At 50.0% G+C, this 24176-nt stretch overlaps 1 protein-coding gene and 1 pseudogene across 2 annotated transcripts in view; one reads left to right on the top strand and one right to left on the bottom strand.

Annotated features, from left to right (window-relative positions):
* Positions 1–24176, top strand: part of LOC137371813 (natural resistance-associated macrophage protein 1-like) — a 102502-nt gene that overhangs the window by 5608 nt on the left and 72718 nt on the right. For both annotated transcript variants that reach the window (XM_068034705.1, XM_068034704.1), the window contains exon 3: positions 11534–11685. In XM_068034705.1, coding sequence (XP_067890806.1) covers positions 11534–11685 — 152 coding nt within the window. The remainder of the gene's footprint in view (positions 1–11533; positions 11686–24176) is intronic.
* Positions 7725–7832, bottom strand: LOC137372445 (U2 spliceosomal RNA; annotated as a pseudogene).

Genomic DNA, 24176 nt, shown 5'->3' with positions numbered 1-24176 from the left:
TCCGGGATTTAGATGTTTCAGTAAGAACAGAGAAGATGGGAAAAGAGGGGGGGGTGTGGCATTGTTAATCAAGGAAAGTATTACAGCGGCAGAAAGGACGTTTGAGGACTCGTCTACTGAGGTAGTATGGGCCGAGGTTAGAAACAGGAGAGGTGAGGTCACCCTGTTGGGAGTTTTCTATAGACCTCCGAATAGTTCCAGAGATGTAGAGGAAAGGATAGCGAAGATGATTCTCGACAGGGGCGAGAGTAACAGGGTAGTTGTTATGGGGGACTTTAACTTTCCAAATATTGACTGGAAATACTATAGTTCGAGTACTTTAGATGGGTCAGTTTTTGTCCAGTGTGTGCAGGAGGGTTTTCTGACACAGTATGTAGACAGGCCAACCAGGGGCGATGCCACATTGGATTTGGTACTGGGTAATGAACCCGGCCAGGTGTTAGATTTAGATGTAGGTGAGCACTTTGGTGATAGTGATCACAATTCGGTTAGGTTTACCTTAGCGATGGGCAGGGACAGGTATATTCCGCAGGGCAAGAATTATAGCTGGGGGAAAGGAAATTATGATGCGATTAGGCAAGATTTAGGATGCGTAGGATGGGGAAGGAAACTGCAGGGGATGGGAACAATCGAAATGTGGAGCTTATTCAAAGAGCAGCTACTGCGTGTCCTTGATAAGTATGTACCTGTGAGGCAGGGAGGAAGTTGTCGAGCGAGGGAGCCGTGGTTTACTAAATAAGTTGAAGCGCTTGTCAAGAGGAAGAAGAAGGCTTATGTTAGGATGAGACGTGAAGGCTCAGTTAGGGCACTTGAGAGTTACAAGCTAGCCAGGAAGGATCTAAAGGGAGAGCTAAGAAGAGCAAGGAGAGGACACGAGAAGTCATTGGCGGATAGGATCAGGGAAAACCCTAAGGCTTTCTATAGGTATATCAGGAATAAAAGAATGACTAGAGTTAGATTAGGGCCAATCAAGGATAGTAGTGGGAAGTTGTGTGTGGAATCACAGGAGATAGGGGAAGTGTTAAATGAATATTTTGCGTCAGTATTTACAGTAGAGAAAGAAAATGTTGTAGAGGAGAATACTGAGATTCAGACAACTAGGCTAGATGGGATTGAGGTTCACAAGGAGGAGGTGTTAGCAATTTTGGAAAGTGTGAAAATAGATAAGTCCCCTGGGCCAGATGGGATTTATCCTAGGATTCTCTGGGAAGCTAGGGAGGAGATTGCAGAGCCTTTGTCCTTGATTTTTATGTCGTCATTGTCGACAGGAATAGTGCCGGAAGACTGGAGGATTGCAAATGTTGTCCCCTTGTTCAAGAAGGGGAGTAGAGACAGCCCTGGTAATTATAGACCTGTGAGCCTTACTTCGGTTGTGGGTAAAATGTTGGAAAAGGTTATAAGAGACAGGATTTATAATCATCTTGAAAAGAATAAGTTCATTAGCGATAGTCAGCACGGTTTTGTGACGGGTAGGTCGTGCCTCACAAACCTTATTGAGTTTTTCGAGAAGGTGACCAAACAGGTGGATGAGGGTAAAGCAGTGGATGTGGTGTATATGGATTTCAGTAAGGCGTTTGATAAGGTTCCCCATGGTAGGCTATTGCAGAAAATACGGAAGTATGGGGTTTAGTTTAGTTTAGTTTAGAGATACAGCACTGAAACAGGCCTTTCGGCCCACCGAGTCTGTGCCGACCATCAACCACCCACTTATACTAATCCTACACTAATCCCATATCCCTACCACATCCCCACCTGTCCCTGTATTTCCCTACCACCTACCTATACTAGGGGCAATTTATAATGGCCAATTCACCTATCAACCTGCAAGTCTTTGGCATGTGGGAGGAAACCGGAGCACCCGGAGGAAACCCACGCAGACACAGGGAGAACTTGCAAACTCCACACAGGCAGTACCCAGAATTGAACCTGGGTCGCTGGAGCTGTGAGGCTGCAGTGCTAACCACTGCGCCACTGTGAAGGTGATTTAGAGCTTTGGATCAGAAATTGGCTAGCTGAAAGAAGACAGAGGGTGGTGGTTGATGGCAAATGTTCATCCTGGAGTTTAGTTACTAGTGGTGTACAGCAAGGATCTGTTTTGGGGCCACTGCTGTTTGTCATTTTTATAAATGACCTGGAAGAGGGTGTAGAAGGGTGGGTTAGTAAATTTGCGGATGACACTAAGGTCGGTGGAGTTGTGGATAGTGCCGAAGGATGTTGTAGGGTACAGAGGGACATAGATAGGCTTCAGAGCTGGGCTGAGAGATGGCAAATGGAGTTTAATGCGGAAAAGTGCGAGGTGATTCACTTTGGAAGGAGTAACAGGAATGCAGAGTACTGGGCTAATGGGAAGATTCTTGGTAGTGTAGATGAACAGAGAGATCTTGGTGTCCAGGTGCATAAATCCCTGAAGGTTGCTACCCAGGTTAATAGGGCTGTTAAGAAGGCATATGGTGTGTTAGCTTTTATTAGTAGGGGGATCGAGTTTCGGAGCCACGAGGTCATGCTGCAGCTGTACAAAACTCTGGTGAGACCGCACCTGGAGTATTGCGTGCAGTTTTGGTCACCGCATTATAGGAAGGATGTGGAAGCTATGGAAAGGGTGCAGAGGAGATTTACTAGGATGTTGCCTGGTATGGAGGGAAGGTCTTACGAGGAAAGGCTGAGGGACTTGAGGTTGTTTTCGTTGGAGAGAAGGAGGAGGAGAGGTGACTTAATAGAGACATATAAGATAATCAGAGGGTTAGATAGGGTGGATAGTGAGAGTCTTTTTCCTCGGATGGTGATGGCAAACACGAGGGGACATAGCTTTAAGTTGAGGGGTGATAGATATAGGACAGATGTCAGAGGTAGTTTCTTTACGCAGAGAGTAGTAGGGGCGTGGAACGCCCTGCCTGCAACAGTAGTAGACTCGCCAACTTTCAGGACATTTAAGTGGTCATTGGATACACATATGGATGAAAATGGAATAGTGTAGGTCAGATGGTTTCACAGGTCGGCGCAACATCGAGGGCCGAAGGGCCTGTACTGCGCTGTAATGTTCTAATTCTAATTCTAATTTGTCGTGCCAGATGCATTTTTACATTTTACAGCAAACAAAAATTTTCCCGATACAGTTCGAGGGGTTTTCCATGGATCCAGCCCCTCCGTTCAGCTTGGTGGGGGGACCTTACACAGTGGTCTTTCCCCATTGAGCCTTTGCTGCAGCTGCCCCAAGCTTTAGTGCGCCCCTCAGCATGTAGTCCTGGACCTTGGAATGTGCCAATCTGCAACATGCGGTGGTGGACAACTCTTTGCGCTGGAAGACGTGCAAGTTTCAGGAAGACCAAAGGGTGTCTTTCACTGAATTGATAGTCCTCTAGCAGCAGTTGATGTTTGTCTCGGTGTGCGTCCCTGGGAACAGCCCCTAGAGCACAGACTCCTGTGTTGCAGAGCTGCTTGGGATGAACCTCGACAAAAACCACTGCATCTCTTTCCACACCTGCTTTGCAAATACACATTCCAGGAGGAGGTGGGCAACCGTCTCTTCCCCACCACAGCCACCGCGGGGGCATTGTGCAGAGGGGGCGAGACTTCGGGCATGCAGGAAAGATCTGATGGGGAGGGCCCTTCTCACCACCAGCCAAGCTACATCTTGGTGCTTGTTTGAAAGTTCTGGTGATGAGGCGTTCCACCAAATTACTTTGGCGGTCTGCTCGGGGAACTATCCGACAGGATCCACCATCTCTTTTTCCCGTAGGGCCTTGAGGACATTCCGTGCAGACCACTGCCTGATGGACCGGTGGTCAAAGGAATTTTCCTGCAGAAACTGCTCCATGAAGGATAGGTGGGTACGGCACGGTCCAACTGGATGGAGCGTTCCGCGGCAATGTGACCAAGCCCATCGCAACACCGGGGACAGATAGAACCTCAGCACGTAGTGACACTTGGAGTTTGCGTACTGGAGGTCTACACATAGCTTGATGCAGCCGCACACGAAGGTGGTCATCAGGATGAGGGCCACGTTGGGTACATTTTTCCTGCCCTTATCCAGAGGTTTGAACATCGTGTCCCTCCGGGCCCGGTCCATTTTGGATCCCCAGATGAAGTGGAAAATGGCTCGGGTGACCGCCACAACGCAGGAGTGGGGTATGGGCCAGACCTGCACCACGTACAGCAACAACATGAGCACCTCGCACCTGATGACCAGGTTCTTACCCACAATGGAGAGAGATCGCTGCTCCCACATGCTCAGCTTGTGTTGTACCCTGGCTACTCGCTCCTCCCAGGTTTTGGTGCACGCCCCGGTCCTTCCGAACCATATCCCCAGCACCTTCAGGTAATCTGACCTGACGGTGAAGGGGACAAAGGATCGGTCAGCCCAGTTCCCAAAGAACATGGCCTCGCTCTTGCCGTGGTTAACTTTGGCTCCCGAGTCCAGTTCGAACTGGTCGCAGATGCTCATCAGTCTGCGCACAGACAGCGGATCCGAGCAGAAGACGGTGACGTTGTCCATGTACAGGGAGGTTTTAACCTGAGTGCCTCCACTGCCTGGGATTGTCACCCCTCTTATGCTCACATCCTTCCTAATAGACTCAGCAAAGGGTTCAATACAGCAAACAAACAAGACCGGGGACAGAGGACAGCCCTGTCTGACTCCAGATTGGATCGGGAAACTTTCCGATTCCCACCCATTGATTGAGACTGTGCTACTGATGTTTGTGTGGAGCAGTTGGATCCAATTGCAGATTCCCTCCCCAAACCCCATTTCGGAAAACACGTCAATCATGTAGGTGTGTGATATCCTGTCAAAAGCCTTCTTCTGGTCCTGGCTGATGAGGCAGGTGTCCATCCTCCTGTTCCGTACATAGGCGATCGTATCCCTGAGTAGCGCGAGACTATCAGAGATCTTCCTGCCGGGTACAGTACAGGTCTGATCAGGATGAATCACCAACTCCAGAGCAGACTTGACTCGACTGGCGATGACTTTGGACAGAATCTTGTAGTCAACATTAAGCAGTGAGATGGGCCGCCAATTTCTGATTTCTGCCCTCTCCCCCTTCCGCTTGTAAATGAGTGTGATGATGCCTTTCCTCATGGATTCTGACATGCTGCCGGCCAGGAGCATACTCTCGTATACTTCCAGCAGGTCCGGGCCGACCCAGTCCCACAGGGCCGAGTACAACTCAACCGGTAAGCCGTCACTTCCGGGAGTTTTACTCGTCTCGAAGGACTCGACGGCCTTTGTCAGCTCGTCCAGAGTTAGCAGCTTGTCCAGTCTCTCCCTTATGCTGTCAGCAAAGACGTCTGTCATAGATGACAGGAAGGACTGGAAGGCTCTGCTGTCTGTTGGCTTCGCATCACACAGCCCAGCATAAAAGGATTTGTTGATCCTTAGTCTGTCAGACTGCGAAGACGTTACCGAGCCATCCTCTTCCTTCAGGCTGCTGATAACAGAGCTCTCTCTGTGTACCTTTTGGAAGAAGTAAGAGGCAGTGGTCGGAGAAGAAGACCGGCTTGACGTCGGTGGATCCGACCGTGACAGCACGGGACACAAACAGGAAGTCAATCCTGGAACGGGCAGACCCGTCCGATCTTGACCATGTGTATCTGCGCTGCGCTCCGTCTGCAGGTTTGCTGAAGACGTCGTGCAGTTTGGCATCTTTAACAGTTTCTATTCGGAATCTGGACGTAGCGTCCAGTTTGCTGTCGTCACTGCCGGATCGTCCAGCCGCATCGATGATGCAGTTGAAGTCACCGCCTAGGATGACCGGCCTGGACGTCGCCAGCAGCAGTGGGAGTTGCTGGAAGACGGTCAGCCGCTCACTGCGTTGTACCGGGGCGTACACGTTGATCAACCGGAGCGGAGCGTTGTTGTACATCACGTCTGCTACGAGGAGGCGGCCGCCCACCACCTCCTTAACTTCGGAGATGGTGAAGTTACCTCCCCGCAGCAGAATACCCAGGCCGGAGGAACGGCAGTCATTACCCCCCGACCAGATCGATGGCCCGTGGGACCACCATCGCGACCACTGCCTGTAGGTGCTGAGGTGTGGTATTCCACACTCCTGCAGAAACAGTAGGTCAGCTTTGACCTTGGCAAGGTAATCCAAGGTTGAAACACATCGCGTAGTAGATTTAATGCTACGCACATTAATGGAAGCAATCTTTACACCCAATTTTTTAAGTTAGTTGTTGCTTCCCATACCATTTGTCCTTGCTAGTCCCAGTCCTTCGGAATGTTCCTGCATACCCATCGTGTGCGCAAGCAGTTTCACAATAGTTGGGCTCAGAAACCCCTCCTGGTTTTTCATGCAGGGGTTTGTTCCGCTGGGGTGACATTGGGGGGGGGGTCTTGTAGGCAGCAAAGATTGGGTTATCCTCTGCTGCTTCCATCTGTTCCTTCTCGAAAACATCACGGCTCCCGGCTTCCCGGAGCTGAGGTGCGCCGGATGTGTCTTTGCTTTCGGTGGCCCGGAGCTGAGATGCGTTGGCCACGTCGTTACGTGTGGCGCTTTGGGGTTGGGGCACGCCGGGCCCATCACAGCTTCCAGTGCCCGGGGGCTGGGATGCTTTATCATCCATCTCCTTGGAGTTCTGCCGCCTCTTTTGAAGGGGCTGTCGTTCCAGCATTCCCCCGTCCAGTGAAGAGGAGTTGTTGCAGTCTGTTTCAGAAGGTAGCTTCCTCTTGCCACTGGTTTGGGTGGTGGCCTGTTCCACTTTTGGATGTTTTTTCTTTGTGGTTTTCCTTTGTACCACTTGCCACTGACCTGTTTGTCCATCTGCTGCATCCTCCTCCATTGATTCTGTCTGTGGAGGAGGGGTTTCCAGGCGCTGGGTAGGTGCTGGGTCGCTGGTTTCAGCTGCCTCCCCTTCCTTCTCCTTCTCAGGTTGAAGTTCCTCACTGCGGAGAAGGTTGCTGGTCTCCTTTCGAATACCAGACGCCTTCGTCGTACCTTCTCCCGGGCTTTCCTTGGACCTTGCCGCCTGAGCATAACTGAGGCAACGTTTGGGGCAGGTCTTGTAGAGATGGCCTGCCGCACCGCACAAGTTGCAACACTTAGTCTGCTTACAGTCCTTGGTCTGATGGCCTTCTTCCTTGCAGTTCTTGCAAACAACCGTGCTGTAGTTGGCTGCCATGTGACCAGATTTGCCACAGATTGCCAGATTTGCGGCAAACTCTAGGCTGCCCAGCGTAGACCAAGAAGCCTCAACTTCCCCCGATAGCGAAGCTGGAGGGAGGGTGGATGATGGCTCCACTGGGATCGACCTTCAAGGTCACCTTGACCTGCCGCTTGCTGGTCCAGATCCCAAAGGGGTCCTTGACATCAGTGCTGCTGCCGGCCACCTCGACGTACCTGGTGAGAAAGGTGAGTACATCCACCACCGGAACATGGGGGTTGTAGAGGTGAATCGTCACCACCCGGTCCCGTTGTGACGGAAGCGTGAAGAGCGGCTCCGCTGTGAGGATCGACAGTGGCTCCCGGTCCCCTTTCTCCTTGAACACCTTCAGGAACTTGATGCATCCCGCCACGTTCCGGAACGTCACGTCGAAGTATCCACTGCTGGGGAAATCCTGCAGGCAGAAGACGTCCGTCGCTTGAAATCCGCAGCAATCGAAAATAATTTTCTTGATGAAGAAGGTGCGATCGACCGGTGCATCTCCTTCCTTGTCCTTCACGACCACCCGAACGGTGTTGCGCACTCCCTGGCCCGAAGCTCGAAAATTGGTTCTAGCCATTTTACTCAAAACTTCCCCAGGATCAAAAGGCAATGATCATGGTCTCTTCTCAATCAAATAAGCACTGATAAGAACAGATACTACACTTGATCTTAGCCAAAAGGCCAAGACTGATCCAGGGCAGTGTATCCGGAATGAGAGTCACTCCACACAGTGAGACTGACCCAGGGCACTGTATCCGGAGTGAGAGTCACTCCACACAGCGAGACTGACCAGGGCAGTGTATCTGGAGTGAGAGTCACTCCACACAGCGAGACTGACCCAGGGCACTGTATCCGGAGTAAGAGTCACTCCACACAGCGAGACTGATCCAGGGCACTGTATCCAGAGTAAGAGTCACTCCACACAGTGAGACTGACCCAGGGCAGTGTATCTGGAGTGAGAGTCACTCCACACAGCGAGACTGACCAGGGCAGTGTATCCGGAGTGAGAGTCACTCCACACAGTGAGACTGACCCAGGGCAGTGTATCTGGAGTGAGAGTCACTCCACACAGCGAGACTGACCAGGGCACTGTATCCGGAGTGAGAGTCACTCCACACAGCGAGACTGACCAGGGCAGTGTATCCGGAGTGAGAGTCACTCCACACAGTGAGACTGACCCAGGGCACTGTATCTGGAGTGAGAGTCACTCCGCACAGCGAGACTGACCAGGGCAGTGTATCCGGAGTGAGAGTCACTCCACACAGCGAGACTGACCCAGGGCACTGTATCCAGAGTGAGAGTCACTCCACACAGCGAGACTGACCAGGGCAGTGTATCTCGAGTGAGAGTCACTCCACACAGCGAGACTGACCCAGGGCACTGTATCCGGAGTGAGAGACACTCCACACAGCGAGACTGACCCAGGGCACTGTATCCAGAGTAAGAGTCACTCCACACAGTGAGACTGACCCAGGGCACTGTATCTGGAGTGAGAGTCACTCCACACAGCGAGACTGACCAGGGCAGTGTATCTGGAGTGAGAGTCACTCCACACAGCGAGACTGACCAGGGCAGTGTATCCGGAGTGAGAGTCACTCCACACAGTGAGACTGACCCAGGGCACTCTATCCGGAGTGAGAGTCACTCCACACAGTGAGACTGACCAGGGCACTGTATCTGGAGTGAGAGTCACTCCACACAGTGAGACTGACCCAGGGCACTGTATCCGGAGTGAGAGTCACTCCACACAGTGAGACTGACCCAGGGCACTGTATCCGGAGTGAGAGTCACTCCACACAGTGAGACTGACCAGGGCAGTGTATCCGGAGTGAGAGTCACTCCACACAGCGAGACTGACCAGGGCAGTGTATCCGGAGTGAGAGTCACTCCACACAGTGAGACTGACCAGGGCAGTGTATCCGGAGTGAGAGTCACTCCACACAGTGAGACTGACCCAGGGCACTGTATCCGGAGTGAGAGTCACTCCACACAGCGAGACTGACCAGGGCAGTGTATCCGGAGTGAGAGTCACTCCACACAGTGAGACTGATCCAGGGCAGTGTATCCGGAGTGAGAGTCACTCCACACAGTGAGACTGACCCAGGGCACGGTATCCGGAGTGAGAGTCACTCCACACAGGACAGATTGCACATATATTTAAAGAACTTTCCAACACTGATGCAGACACTAAATTTACTGAGGTAGTGATTCAGTGAATCACTAAATAAATGGATAAACTGGGGTACAGTTTAATTTCCCATCTCTGAAGAATCCTCTGGAACATTCCCACCATGTGGGCTCAATCCCTGTGGAATCACTCTCTCCTGGTGGGCTCAATCTCTGTGGAATCTCTTTCTCTCCATGGGATAATCCCTGTGGAATTACTCCCTCCCGGTGGGATCAATTCCTGTGGAGTAAATATAAGTATATCAATGGGAAGAGGATAACCAGAGAAAGAGTAGGACCCATTAGGGACCAAGGGGGAAATTTGTGGGTGGAGCCAGAGGACATTGGTAGGGTATTGAATGAATACTTCACATCTGTCTTCACCCAAGAGAATGAGGAAGTAGATATGGAATTCAGAGAGAGAGACTGTGAGGTTCTTGAGCAAATTGTCATAGGGAGTGACAAGGTATTGGAGCTTTTGGAAGGCTTAAAAGTGGACAAATCTCCAGGTCCAGATGATTTGTGTCCCAGGATGCTGTGGGAGGCGAGGGTGGAGATTGCAGGGGCTCTGACCCTAATTTTTAATTCCTCTCTGGCCACGGGGGAGGTGCCAGAGGACTGGAGAACAGCTAATGTGGTCCCACTATTTAAGAAAGTTTGTAGAGATAAGCCAGGGAACTACAGACCAGTGAGTCTCACGTCAGTGGTAGGGAAACTATTGGAGAAAATTCTGAAGGAGAGAATCATTCCACACTTGGAGAGGCAAAATTTGATTAGGAATAGTCAGCATGGCTTTGTCAGAGGGAGGTCATGCCGAACACAATTGATGGAGTCTTTGAGCATGTGACCAGGTGTGTAGATGAGGGTAGTGCAGTGGATGTAGTTTACATGGATTTCAGCAAAGCCTTTGACAAGGTCCCACATGGGAGACTTATCAAGAAAGCAAATGCACATGGGATACAAGGTAACTTGATAAGGTGGATTCAAAACTGGCTTAGCTGTAGGAGACAGGGAGTGATGACAGACGGCTGTTTTAGTGACTGGAAACCAGTGTCCAGTGGCGTACCACAGGGATCTGTGCTGGGTCCCCTATTGTTTGTCATTTATATAAACGACATAGATGACTATGTGGGGGGTAGGATCAGTAAGTTCGCGGATGACACAAAGATTGGCCAAGTGGTTAACAGTGAGGTTGAGTGTCTTAGGTTACAGGAAGATATAGACGGGATGGTCAAATGGGCAGAAAAGTGGCAGATGGAATTTAACGCTGAAAAGTGTGAGGTGATACACTTTGGAAGGAGTAATGTGACACGGAAGTATTCAATGAATGGCCTGACACTGGGAAGTTCTGAGGAACAAAGGGACCTTGGCGTGTTTGTCCATAGATCTCTGAAGGCAGAAGGGCAGGTTAATAGGGTGGTGAAAAAGGCATATGGGACACTTGCCTTTATCAATCGAGGCATAGATTACAAAAGCAGGGAGGTCATGTTGGAGTTGTACAGAACTTTGGTAAGGCCACAGCTGGAGTACTGTGTGCAATTCTGGTCGCCACATTATAGGAAGGATGTGATTGCACTGGAGGGGGTGCAGAGGCGATTCACCAGGATGTTGCCTGGGATGGAACATTTAAGCTATGAAGAGAGGTTGGATAGGCTTGGGTTGTTTTCGCTGGAGCAGAGAAGACTGAGGGGTGACCTGATTGAGGTGTACAAGATTATGAGGGGCATGGACAGGGTGGATAGGGAGCAGCTGTTCCCCTTAGCTGAAGGGTCAGTTACGAGGGGACACAAGTTTAAGGTGAGGGGCGGGAGGTTTAAGGGGGATTTGAGGAAGAACTTTTTTACCCAGAGGGTGGTGACAGTCTAGAATGCCCTGCCTGGGAGGGTGGTAGAGGCAGGTTGCCTCACATCCTTTAAAAAGTACCTGGATGAGCACTTGGCACGTCATAACATTGAAGGCTATGGGCCAAGTGCTGGCAAATGGGATGAGGTAGACAGGTCAGGTGTTTTAATGCATCGGTGCAGACTCGATGGGCCGAAGGGCCTCCTCTGCACTGTATTATTCTGTGATTCTGTGATTCTGTGGAATCACTCTCTCCGTGCGGGATCAATCCCTGTGGAATCACTCTCTCCGTGCGGGATCAATCCCTGTGGAATCACTCTCTCCGTGCGGGATCAATCCCTGTGGAATCACACTTCTGTGGAATAACTATGAAATCTCTTTGCAGAGGTGTTGAGTTCTGAGGATGCTGCTGTCACCCACCAGGATAACAATGGGAGCATCGAGGGGGAATCCACCAACCCCCGAGACCACAACAGCAGTGACTCTCAGCAGCAAACATACCTGGATGGGAAGATTTCAATCCCCGATGCGGGAATGGTGAGCTCACTTTTCCTCCTCTTCCACAACTGTGATTCTGTTTATTTGCAAGATTGCAATCTCCAACATTTTCTTTCAAATGACTCAATCTCCCAAAAACTTACTACTTCTCCAGAGAAGGAGGTGAGGCTGGGTTTGGCTCAGAAAGTGATAAATACAATACTGAGGGAATGCTGCACTGTCGGAGGGTCAGTACTGAGGGGGTGCTGCACTGTCAGAGGTTCAGCACTGAAGGAGTGCTGCACTGTCCGAGGGTCAGTACTGAGGGAGTGCTGCACTGTCGGAGGCTCAGTACTGAATGAGTGCTGCACTGTCGGAGGGTCAGTACTGAGGGAGTGCCGCATTGTCGGAGGGTCAGTAATGATGGAGTGCCGCACTGTCGGAGGGTCAGTACTGAGGGAGTGCTGCACTGTCAGAGGGTCAGTACTGAGGGAGAGCTGCACTGTTAGAGGGTCAGTACTGAGGGAGTGCTGCACTGTCAAAGGGTCAGAACTAAGGGGGTGCTGCACTGTCAGAGGTTCAGCACTGAAGGAGTGCTGCACTGTTGGAGGGTCAGTACTGAATGAGTGCTGCACTGTCGAAGGGTCGGTACTGAGGGAGTGCCGCATTGTCGGAGGGTCAGTACTGAAGGAGTGCTGCACTGTCGGAGGGTCAGTACTGAATGAGCGCTGCACTGTCGAAGGGTCGGTACTGAGGGAGTGCCGCATTGTCGGAGGGTCAGTACTGAGGGAGTGCTGCACTGTCGAAGGGTCAGTACTGAATGAGTGCTGCACTGTCGAAGGGTCAGTACTGAGGGAGTGCCACATTGTCAGAGGGTCAGTACTGAGGGAGTGCCGCAATGTCGGACGGTCAGTACTGAGGGAGTGCTGCACTGTCAGAGGGTCAGTACTGAGGGGGTGCTGCACTGTCAGAGGCTCAGTACTGAGGGAGTGATGCACGGTTAGAGGGTCAGTACTGAGGGAGTGCTGCACTATCTGAGGGTAAGTACTGAGGGAGCGCTGCACTGTCGGAGGGTTAGTACTGGGGGAGTGCTGCACTGTCGGAGGGTCAGTCCTGAGAGAGTGCTGCACTGTCGGAGGGTCAGTACTGAGGGAGTGCTGCACTGTCAGAGGGTCAGGACTGAGGGAGTGCTGCACTGTCAGAGGGTCAGTACTAGGGGAGTGCTGCACTGTCAGTGGGTTAGTACTGAGGGAGTGCTGCACTGACAGAGGGTTAGTCCTGGGGGAGTGCTGCACGGTTAGAGAGTCAGTCCTGAGAGAGTGCTGCACTGTCAGAGGGTGAGTACTGAGGGAGTGCCGCACTGTCGGAGGTTCAGTACTGAGGGAGTGCTGCACTGTCAGAGGGTCAGTACTGAGGGAACACTGCACTGTCGGACGGTCAGTACTGAGGGAGTGCTGCACTGCCAGAGGGTCAGTACTGAGGGAGTCCTGCACTGCCAGAGGGTCAATATTGAGGGAGAGCTGCACTGTCAGAGGGTCAGTACTGAGGGAGTGCTGCACTGTCGGAGGGTCAGTACTGAGGGAGTGCTGCACTGACAGAGGGTCAGTACTGAGGGAGTCCTGCACTGCCAGAGGGTCAATATTGAGGGAGAGCTGCACTGTCAGAGGGTCAGTACTGAGGGAGTGCTGCACTGTCGGAGGGTCAGTACTGAGGGAGTGCTGCACTGTCGGAGAGTCAGTACTGAGGGAGCGCTGCACTGCCGGAGGGTCAGTACTGAGGTAGCGCTGCACTGCCGGAGGGTCAGTCCTGAGGTAGCGCTGTACAGTCGGAGGGTCAGTACTGAGAGAGTGCTGCACTGTCGGAGGGTCAGTACTGAGGGAGTGCTGCACTGTCGGAGGGTCAGTACTGAGGGAGTGGTGCACTGTCAGAGGGTCAGTACTGAGGGAGTGCTGCACTGTCAGGGGTTCAGGACTGAGGGAGTGCTGCACTGCGGGAGGGTCAGTACTGAGGGCGTGGTGCACTGTCGGAGGGTCAGTACTGAGGGAGTGCTGTACTGTCGGATGGTCAGTACTGTTGGAGCGCTGTACTGTCGGAGGGTTAGTAGTGAGGGAGTGCTGCACTGTCAGAGGGTCAGTACTGAGGGAGTGCTGCACTGTCGGATGGTCAGTACTGTTGGAGCGCTGTACTGTCGGAGGGTCAGTACTGAGGGAGCGCTGTACTGTCGGAGGGTCAGTACTGAGGGAGCGCTGTACTGTCGGAGGGTCAGTACTGAGGGAGCGCTGTACTGTCGGAGGGTCAGTACTGAGAGTGTGCTGCTCTGTCAGAGGGGAGTACTGAAGGAGTGCTGCAATGTCAGAGGGTCAGTACTGAGAGGGAGTGCTGCACTGTCGGAGGGTCAGTACTGAGGGAGCGCTGTACTGTCGGAGGGTCAGTACTGAGAGTGTGCTGCTCTGTCAGAGGGGAGTACTGAAGGAGTGCTGCAATGTCAGAGGGTCAGTACTGAGAGGGAGTGCTGCACTGTCAGAGGGTCAGTGCTGAGGGAATGCTGCACTGTCGGAGGGTCAGTACTGAAGGAGTGCTGCACTGTCAGAGGGTCAGTGCTGAGGGAGTGCTGCACTGTCAGAGGGTCAGTACTGAGGGAGTGCTGCACTGTCGGAGGGTCAGTACTGTTGGAGCGCTGTACTGTCGGAGGGTCAGTACTGAGGGAGTGCTGCACTGTCAGAGGGTCAGTGCTGAGGGAGTGCTGCACTGTCAGAGGGTCAGTACTGAGGGAGTGCTGCACTGTCAGAGGGTCAGTGCTGAGGGAGTGCTGCACTGTCAGAGGGTCAGTGCTGAGGGAGTGCTGCACTGTCAGAGGGTCAGTACTGAGGGAGTGCTGCACTGTCAGAGGGTCAGTACTGAGGGAGTGCTGTACTGTCGGAGGGTCAGTACTGAGGGAGTGCTGCACTGTCGGAGGGTCAGTACTGAGGGAGTGCTGCACTGTCAGAGGGTCAGTGCTGAAGGAGTGCTGCACTGTCAGAGGGTCAGTACTGAGGGAGTGCTGCACTGTCAGAGGGTCAGTACTGAGGGAGTGCTGCACTGTCGGAGGGTCAGTACTGAGGGAGTGCTGCACTGTCGGAGGGTCAGTGCTGAGGGAGTGCTGCACTGTCAGAGGGTCAGTGCTGAGGGAGTGCTGCACTGTCAGAGGGTCAGTGCTGAGGGAGTGCTGCACTGTCAGAGGGTCAGTGCTGAGGGAGTGCTGCACTGTCGGAGGGTCAGTACTGAGGGAGTGCTGCACTGTCAGAGGGTCAGTAGTAGGGGAACGCTGCACTGTCGGAGGGTCAGTACTGAAGGAGTGCTGCACTGTCAGATGGTCAGTGCTGAGGGAGTGCTGCACTGTCAGAGGGTCAGTAGTAGGGGAACGCTGCACTGTCGGAGGGTCAGTACTGAAGGAGTGCTGCACTGTCAGAGGGTCAGTGCTGAGGGAGGGCTGCACTATCAGAGGGTCAGTACTGAAGGAGTGCGGCACTGTCAGAGGGTCAGTACTGAGGGAGTGCTGCACTGTCAGAGGGTCAGTGCTGAAGGAGTGCTGCACTGTCAGAGGGTCAGTACTGAGGGAGTGCTGCACTGTCAGAGGGTCAGTACTGAGGGAGTGCTGTACTGTCGGAGGGTCAGTACTGAGGGAGTGCTGCACTGTCGGAGGGTCAGTGCTGAGGGAGTGCTGCACTGTCAGAGGGTCAGTGCTGAGGGAGTGCTGCACTGTCAGAGGGTCAGTGCTGAGGGAGTGCTGCACTGTCAGAGGGTCAGTGCTGAGGGAGTGCTGCACTGTCGGAGGGTCAGTACTGAGGGAGTGCTGCACTGTCAGAGGGTCAGTAGTAGGGGAACGCTGCACTGTCGGAGGGTCAGTACTGAAGGAGTGCTGCACTGTCAGATGGTCAGTGCTGAGGGAGTGCTGCACTGTCAGAGGGTCAGTAGTAGGGGAACGCTGCACTGTCGGAGGGTCAGTACTGAAGGAGTGCTGCACTGTCAGATGGTCAGTAGTAGGGGAACGCTGTCCTGTCTGTCTGATGAGATTTTAAACTGAGGCCCTGTCTGTACTCTCAGGTTGTTGCTAACGTTTAGACAGCCACTATTAGATCAAGGGGAGGGGAGTTCTCCCTTGTGACATCGCCCAATATTTATCTTCAACCAACATCACTGAAACAGATTGTCTGGTTATTTGCTGCAATTCTATTTGTGGGATCGTGCCCTGTTGCATTTCTGTCCTTACAATAGTGACTGTACTTCAAAAAGTACTTCATTGGCTGTCAACAAGTTTGGGAAGTCCTCAGGTTGTGAAAGGCGCTATATAAATACAAATATTTCTTTTTTTATCCCAGTCAGTACCTATACTGCTGTGGGCTTGTTGCCAGGCAAACCTCTACATGAGTCAACGCTGAGTACTTTGAGTGGACAGTCAATGTTTAAACCCTTCTGGCAGTTTCACAAGAACATGCAACATTTTTCGGTGGGATTGAAGACCCTCTGAAACAGCCAATCCAGTCATTTGGAGGGCTGGAGTGAAAGGTGTTCGAACCAATCAAATTTGAGCTGCACATAAACTTGAGTTCGGAGAGTTTTAAGATGAGATGATGGTTTCTGAGAGTCGCAAGTGTCAACATTTTTCATTCAGTGTCTGATAAAGGGAGGACACCAAATGTATCAGGACCCAATATTTCTCTTTCTAGATACAGCACAGAAGGAGGTCATTCGGCCCATCATTCCTATGCCAGCTCTTTGAAAGAGCTGTCCAATTAGTGCCACTCCCTTTTGAGGCAGAGCATTCCAGATCACAACAACTCACTGTGTCAAATTATTATCCTCATCTCCCCCTCTGGTTCTTTTCCCAATTACCTTAAATCACCTGGTTACCAATCCTTCTGCCAGTGGAAACAGTGGTCTTCTTATTTATTCAGTGAAATCCTTTCGTGATGTTGAAAGTCTGTATTAAATCTCCCGTTAACCTTTTCTGCTGTAAGAAGAATAATAAAAGTTGTTTTTGCATTCACTGAGTCATTAAGTCATTGAAGGTGACAGGACAGGTTGAGAGAGCAGTTAATAAAGCATACAGTATCCTGGGCTTTATTAATTGAGGCATAGAGTACAAGAGCAAGGAAGTTATGCTAAACTTGTATAAGACACTAGTTCAACCTCAGCTGGAGTATGGTATCCAGTTCTGGGCACCGTACTTGAGGAAAGACGTGAGGGCATTGGAGAGAGTACAGAAAAGATTCATGAGAATGGTTCCAGGGATGAGGAATTTCAGTTATGAAGATAGATTGGAGAAGTTAGCACTGTTTTCCTTGGAGAGGAGAAGGCTGAGAAGTGATTTGATAGAGGTATTCAAGATCATGAGGGGTCTGGACAGAGTAGATAGAGAGAAACTGTTCCCACTCGTGAAAGGATCGAGAACAGAAATAGGGTAATTGGCAAAAGAAGCAAAACTGACATGAGTAAAACTTTTTCACGCAGTGAGTGGTTAAGGTCTGGAATGCACTGCTTGAGAACGTGGTGGAGGCAGGTTCAATTGAAGCATTCAAAAGGGAATTAGACAGTTATATGAAAAGGAAGAATGTGCAGGGTTAGGGGGAGGGGGAGAAGGCAGGGGAATTGCATTTTCAGAGAGCCAGCGCAGACACGATGGGCCGAATGGCCTCCTTCTGCACTGTAACAATTCTGTGATTCTGTGATTTTGAATATCTGAATCAGTCTTTCTTCAGACTGGGTACAGCTTCTCTTTGGCTTCCTTATCTCGAGAGACAATGGATACGCGCCTGGAGGTGGTCAGTGGTTTGTAAAGCAGCGCCTGGAGTGGCTATAAAGGCCAATTCTAGAGTGACAGGCTTTTCCACAGGTGCTGCAGCGAAATTTGTTTGTCGGGGCTGTTACACAGTTGGCTCTCCCCTTGCGCCTCTGTCTTTTTTCCTGCCAACTACTAAGTCTCTTCGACTCGCCACATTTTAGCCCCGTCTTTATGGCTGCCCACCAGCTCTGGCGAACGCTGGCAACTGACTCCCACGACTTGTGATCAATGTCACAAGATATCATGTCGCGTTTGCAGACGTCTTTAAAGCAGAGACATGGACGGCCGGTGGGTCTGATACCAGTGGCGAGCTCGCTGTACAATGTATCTTTGGGGATCCTGCCATCTTCCATGCGGCTCACATGGCCAAGCCATCTCAAGCGCCGCTGACTCAGTAGTGTGTACAAGCTGGGGATATTGGCCACCTCGAGGACTTCTGTGTTGGAGATGCGGTCCTGCCACCTGATGCCAAGTATTCTCCGGAGGCAGCGAAGATGGAATGAATTGAGACGTCGCTCTTGGCTGACATACGTTGTCCAAGCCTCGCTACCATAGAGCAAGGTACTGAGGACACAGGCTTGATACACTCGGACTTTTGTGTTCCGTGTCAGTGCGCCATTTTCCCACACTCTCTTGGCCAGTCTGGACATAGCAGTGGAAGCCTTACCCATGCGCTTGTTGATTTCTGCATCGAGAGACTGGTTACTGGTGATAGTTGAGCCTAGGTAGGTGAACTCTTGAACCACTTCCAGAGCGTGGTCGCCAATATTGATGGATGGAGCATTTCTGACGTCCTGTCCCATGATGTTCGTTACAGCTACAGGGTACAGCAACACTTGTAATAAAAACAGAAAATTCTCAAAATACTCAGCAGGTCAGGCAGCAGCCTGTTAATGTTTCAGGTCAATGAACTTGACTTTTTGGGAGAAATTAGCTTTGGTTTGAAAAGTAGAATCAGAGAAGGTTCTAAATCATCCAGAATATTGACCTAACAAAGCCGCCAGTCTTCAGTGATCTGAGTGTTGAGAATGTGGAACTCACTACCACAGGAATAATTGAGGCGAATAACACAGATACATTTAAGGGGATAAAAACAAGAAATGCTGGAACCACTCAGCAGGTCTGGCAGCATCTGTGAAAAGAGAAGCAGAGTTAACGTTTCGGGTCAGTGACCCTTCATCGGAACGTCGGTCACTGACCCGAAACGTTAACTCTGCTTCTCTTTTCACAGATGCTGCCAGACCTGCTGAGTGGTTCCAGCATTTCTTGTTTTTATTTCAGATTTCCAGCATCAGCAGTATTTTGCTTTTACATTTAAGGGGAAGCTAGATAAGCACATGAGAGAGAAAGGAATAAAAGGATATGCTGATAGGCTGAGATCAAGTTGGGTTGGAGGAGGCTCATGTGGAGCATAAACTCTGGCATGGACCCATTGGGCTGAATAGCCTGTTTCTGTACTGTAAATTCTGTGTAATTCTACGTCATGTCTAACCTTACCACTGTCATAGAGTCATTTGCGGCACTGAAGAGGCCATTCGTCCCATCAAGTCCATGTCAGCTCTCCACGGTGCTATGCAGTCAGTCCCACTCCCCGGTTCGATCCCGGTTGCCCGACAAGTCTATTTCTCTCAGGTGGCCATCCAACTTCCTCTTGAAGTGATTGATCGTCTTCGCTTCCACCACCCTCGTGGGCAGCGAGTTCCAGGTCATTACCACCCGCTGTGTAAAAACGTACTTCCTCATATTCCTCCTGCATCTCTTACCCAAAACCTTCAATTTGTGTCCCCCAGTCCTTGTGCCATTAGTTAATGGGAACAGTTTTGCCTTGCCTATCCTATCTAAGCCTGTCATAATCTTGTACATGTCTATTAAATCTCCCCTCAATTTTCTTTGTTCTAAGGAGAACAACCCCAGCTTTTCCAACCTAACCTTGTAACTAAAATCCCCCATCACTGGAACCATTCTGGTAAATCTCCTCTGCACCCTCGCGAGCACCCTCACATCCCTCCTAAAGTGTGGTGACTAGAACTGGACACAATACTCCAGTTGGGGTCTAACCAGAGCTTTATAAAGGTTCAGCATAACTTCCCTGCTTTTGTACTCAATGTCTCTATTTATGAAGCTCAAGATCACATATGCTTTACTAACCACTCTCTCGGTATGTCCTGCCACCTTCAAAAATTGATGCACATGAAGCCCCAGATCCTGCTGCAAACTATATTCTTATAATTGTTAATTTTTTATCCCTTGCAATATAAGTTGTGTAATTGGTTTAAGTTATAACAAGACTGTGCCCTTCTATTTGTCCTCCAAAGCTGACATTTAGGGTTGTTTTTCAAGTTGTCAGCTTTTCTGAAGATTGTTTCCTTCTTTTTAGTTCATTTTCTCAGTGGTTTGTGAATATGTCAAAGTTAAAAACTGTATTTCTGAAACATGCAGGCTTAATGAGTCAACGAGACCGCAGCCACTGTCAGTATATAATTAAGAGCCAGAAACAACACTAACAGAGGGCAAAATAGACCAACTACTCACTTCCACCAGACCAGGGTGTTCCTGTTCAATTAAAGGCAGCAATTCATGTGGATGACAGTAAAAGAAAAGCTAATAGAATTGTGTTATGTGAAAAGTTTTAGAGTAACTGAGATGTAATGATGATCTGATCTGAATGCTAAGACCTCAGTTCGGGCACTGTGTGTAGTATCTGGAGGGATATTGCAGCTTTAGAGGGGGTACAATGCAGATCCACTGGAATGCTGCCAGTGAAAGTGGGTATTTTTTCATTATAACAACATAGATTATGAGGCAATAGCAGTGGTTACAATTCAAAAAGGATGAGACAGGTGAATTGAGGCAGATTTCGTCCAGTAGTCAAAGCTACTGGAACGAGGGGCCAGAGATACAAGATTAAATACTAGAGATTTAGAATAGAGGGAAGGAGAGCTGTGGGGCTGTTACTCCCAGGGCTAGAGGCTGGTTCACTAATATCCTTTAGGGAAGGAAATCTGCTGTTTTTACCTGGTCTGACCTACATGTAACTTCAGAAGCACAGAAATGTGATTGACTCTTAACTGCCCTTTGAAATGGCCCAGTAAGCCATTCAGTTGTCAAGGGAATTAATGATGGGCAACAAATGCTGGCCTTGCCAGCGACACCCACATCCCATAAAAAGGCTGAGGCAGGAAATACTTCAACATTGAAGAGGAGCTTGGACAGGGGATGAAGGAAGAGGAGTTACTGGGAAATGGGAACGGGACAGGTAAATGTGATTATGACTATCCGGTGGAGGGTAAACACCAACACAGACTGGTTCGACCAATTGGCCTGTTTCCATGTTGTAAATTCACTGTATTCTTCTCCATTCACCATCGGCAGCAAGGGGCCAGACCAGTTTCACAAATCCATTGATATAGAGACATTTACAGAACAGAAGGCTTCCGGGAGTTGGGGAGGGGGAGGCGATTGCGAGAAAGGGCCGAAGGTGGGAGGCGACCGGGGTGATCAGTGGAGGTCACGGGGAGATGGGGGTGATTATGGGGCAAGCTCTGGGGTTGGGGGGTGATTGGGGAAAGGGGTAAATGTCCAAAACTGCTGCTCCTCCCAACTCCATAGGGAAAGAAGTTTTTCTAAGCTTTAGAATCCTTTCTATTCAGTGACCGTATACCTGCTCAAGACCCAGATATACTCACCGGAGCTCGGGGTAGAGACCCAGATATACTCACTGGAGCTTGGGGTAGAGACCCAGATATACTCACCAGAGCTCGGGGTAGAGACCCACATATACTCACCGGAGCTCGGGGTAGAGACTCAGATATACTCACCGGAGCTCGGGGTAGAGACCCAGATATACTCACCAGAGCTCGGGGTAGAGACTCAGATATACTCACCAGAGCTCGGGGTAGAGACTCAGATATACTCACCAGAGCTCGGGGTAGAGACCCACATATACTCACCGGAGCTCGGGGTAGAGACCCAGATATACTCACCGGAGCTCGGGGTAGAGACCCAGATATACTCACCAGAGCTCGGGGTAGAGACCCACATATACTCACCGGAGCTCGGGGTAGAGACCCAGATATACTCACCGGAGCTCGGGGTAGAGACCCAGATATACTCACCAGAGCTCGGGGTAGAGACCCACATATACTCACTGGAGCTTGGGGTAGAGACTCAGATATACACACCAGAGCTCGGGGTAGTGACCCACATATACTCATCAGAGCTCGGGGTAGAGACCCAGATATACTCACCGGAGCTCGGGGTAGAGTGTACATGGGTTCTGAGTGGTTGAATTGTAATTCTGTGTTCCATGGCATAGGAACATGGGAACAGGAAGAGGCCATTCAGCCCTTCAAGTCTGCTCCATCATTCAGTTTCTCATGGTTGATCCATCTCTTCACTCCATTTACCCACCTTTGTTCTATATCCCTTTGCCTAACAAAATCTGTCAAGCTCTGTTTGAAATTTTCAATTAGCCTCCAGCATTCACAGCTTTTTAGGAGGAGAAAGTTCCAGATTTCCACCACCCTTTTGTGTGAAGAAGTGTTTCCTGACATTCGCCCTGGATGGGCCTGGCTCTAATTTTAAGCTTCTGTCAAATTGTTCTGGACTCCCCCCAGCAGAGGAAATTGTTTATCTCTATGTATCCGATCAAATCCTTTCATCATTTTAAACACCTCAAATAATTTATCCCCCACACACCCCGTAATCTTCTCGACTCAATATAAGCCATGCCTGTGCAACCTATCCTCATAATTTAACCCTTTCAGCCTTGCTATCTTTCTGGTGAATCTGCACTGCCCCCTCTCCGAGGGTGATCTATGCTTCCTGAGGTCTTGTGTCCAGAACTGAATCATGATCTGATGAGCAATGATCCACAGCAAAGCCACCCACAGATTACAGCCCATTCACAAGGCTGATGCCCCAGTGCAGTGCTCAGGGAATGCAGCATTGTCAATGTGCTATATGGCTGCTTCTATGCTGAATGTTTGACAAAGAGGCAGAGGGAGTTTTCATGGCGCCCTGGCAAATATCTCTCCCTCAATCAAGATCATCAAAACACAAATGAACAATAACAAGCTGCATGTATATAGCATCTTTAACATGGTTAAAATGTGTCAGCAAGGCTCAGTGGGTAACAATCTTAACTTCCAGACAGAAGTCTGTAAGTTCAACGTCCAATCCAGCAGCTTGAGCACAAAATTCAGGCTGATTCTCTTAACGCATTACTAAGGAACACTACACTGTTGAATGGTCAGTATTGAGGATGTGCTACACTGTTGAATGGTCAGTATTGAGGATGTGCTACACTGTTTAATGGTCAGTACTGAGGATGTGCTACACTGTTTAACGGTCAGTACTGAGGATGTGCTACACTGTTTAATGGTCAGTATTGAGGATGTGCTCCGCTGTTGAATGGTCAGTATTGAGGATGTGCTCCGCTGTTGAATGGTCAGTATTGAGGATGTGCTACACTGTTTAATGGTCAGTATTGAGGATGTGCTCCGCTGTTGAATGGTCAGTATTGAGGATGTGCTACACTGTTTAATGGTCAGTATTGAGGATGTGCTACACTGTTGAATGGTCAGTATTGAGGATGTGCTCCGCTGTTGAATGGTCAGTATTGAGGATGTGCTACACTGTTTAATGGTCAGTATTGAGGATGTGCTCCGCTGTTGAATGGTCAGTATTGAGGATGTGCTCCGCTGTTGAATGGTCAATATTGAGGATGTGCTACACTGTTGAATGGTCAATATTGAGGATGTGCTGCACCTTTGGCAGTGCCGCTTTTCAGATGAGATTTTAAACCGAGGCCCCATCTACTCTTTTGAGTGGATTTATACGCTCCCATGGGAGAGTTCTCCCCAGTGTCCTGATCAATATTCATCCTCAAACAACATCACACAAATTATCTGGTCATTTTCCGGTTGCTGTTTGTGGGATCTTGCTCTGCGCAAACTGGTTGTGGTTTTTCCTACGTTACAACAGGGCCTACACTTTAAAAATACTTCAGTTGCTGTAAAGTGCTTTGGGATAGCCTGAAGTTGTGAAAAACGCTATGGAAATGCAAGTTCTCTCACAGTTAAACATCCAAACAACCACATTAACCTGTATTTCTATCGAGCTTCATAGGAGTTTTACCAAACAAATGTTGACATTAAAATAAAAGCAAAATACTGCAGATACTGGAAATCTGAAATAAAAACAGAAAGTGCTGGAAATACTCGGCAGGTCTGGCAGCTTCTGTGGAGAGAGGAGCTGAGTTAATGTTTCAGGTCCGTGACCTTTCATCAGAACTGGCAAAAGTTAGAAATGTAATAGATTTTAAGCAGGTGAAGGGAGTGGGGTGGGGGAGGTGGCGGGGGTGCGTACCAAAAGGAAGGTGTGTGATTGAGCAGAGGGCCAGAGAGATTAACTGACAAAGGAAGTCATGGAACAAAGGCAGAGAGTGTTAATGGTGTGGTGAAAGACAAAGCATTAGTGTAGAGAGAGTGTTAATGACAGAATAATGAACAGCCCTAACCAAAAGCACAAACATGAAAAACCAAGTTTAAGGCAGGCATGTGGCAAAAAATAATTAAACAAAATTGTGAGCAGTCACCTCTAAATTGGGGAGACCAAACACAGACTGGGTGACCACTTTGCGGAGCATCTCCGCTCAGTCTGAAAGCATGACCCCAAGCTTCCTGTTGCTGGCCATTTCAAACCCCTCCCCCCTGGTCTCATGCTCACA

The sequence above is a fragment of the Heterodontus francisci genome, chromosome 7 (assembly GCF_036365525.1).
Source record: "Heterodontus francisci isolate sHetFra1 chromosome 7, sHetFra1.hap1, whole genome shotgun sequence".
NCBI lineage: Eukaryota > Metazoa > Chordata > Chondrichthyes > Heterodontiformes > Heterodontidae > Heterodontus > Heterodontus francisci.
Note: the sequence above shows the minus strand (reverse complement) of the source record. Positions and strands in the feature narration are given on the sequence as shown.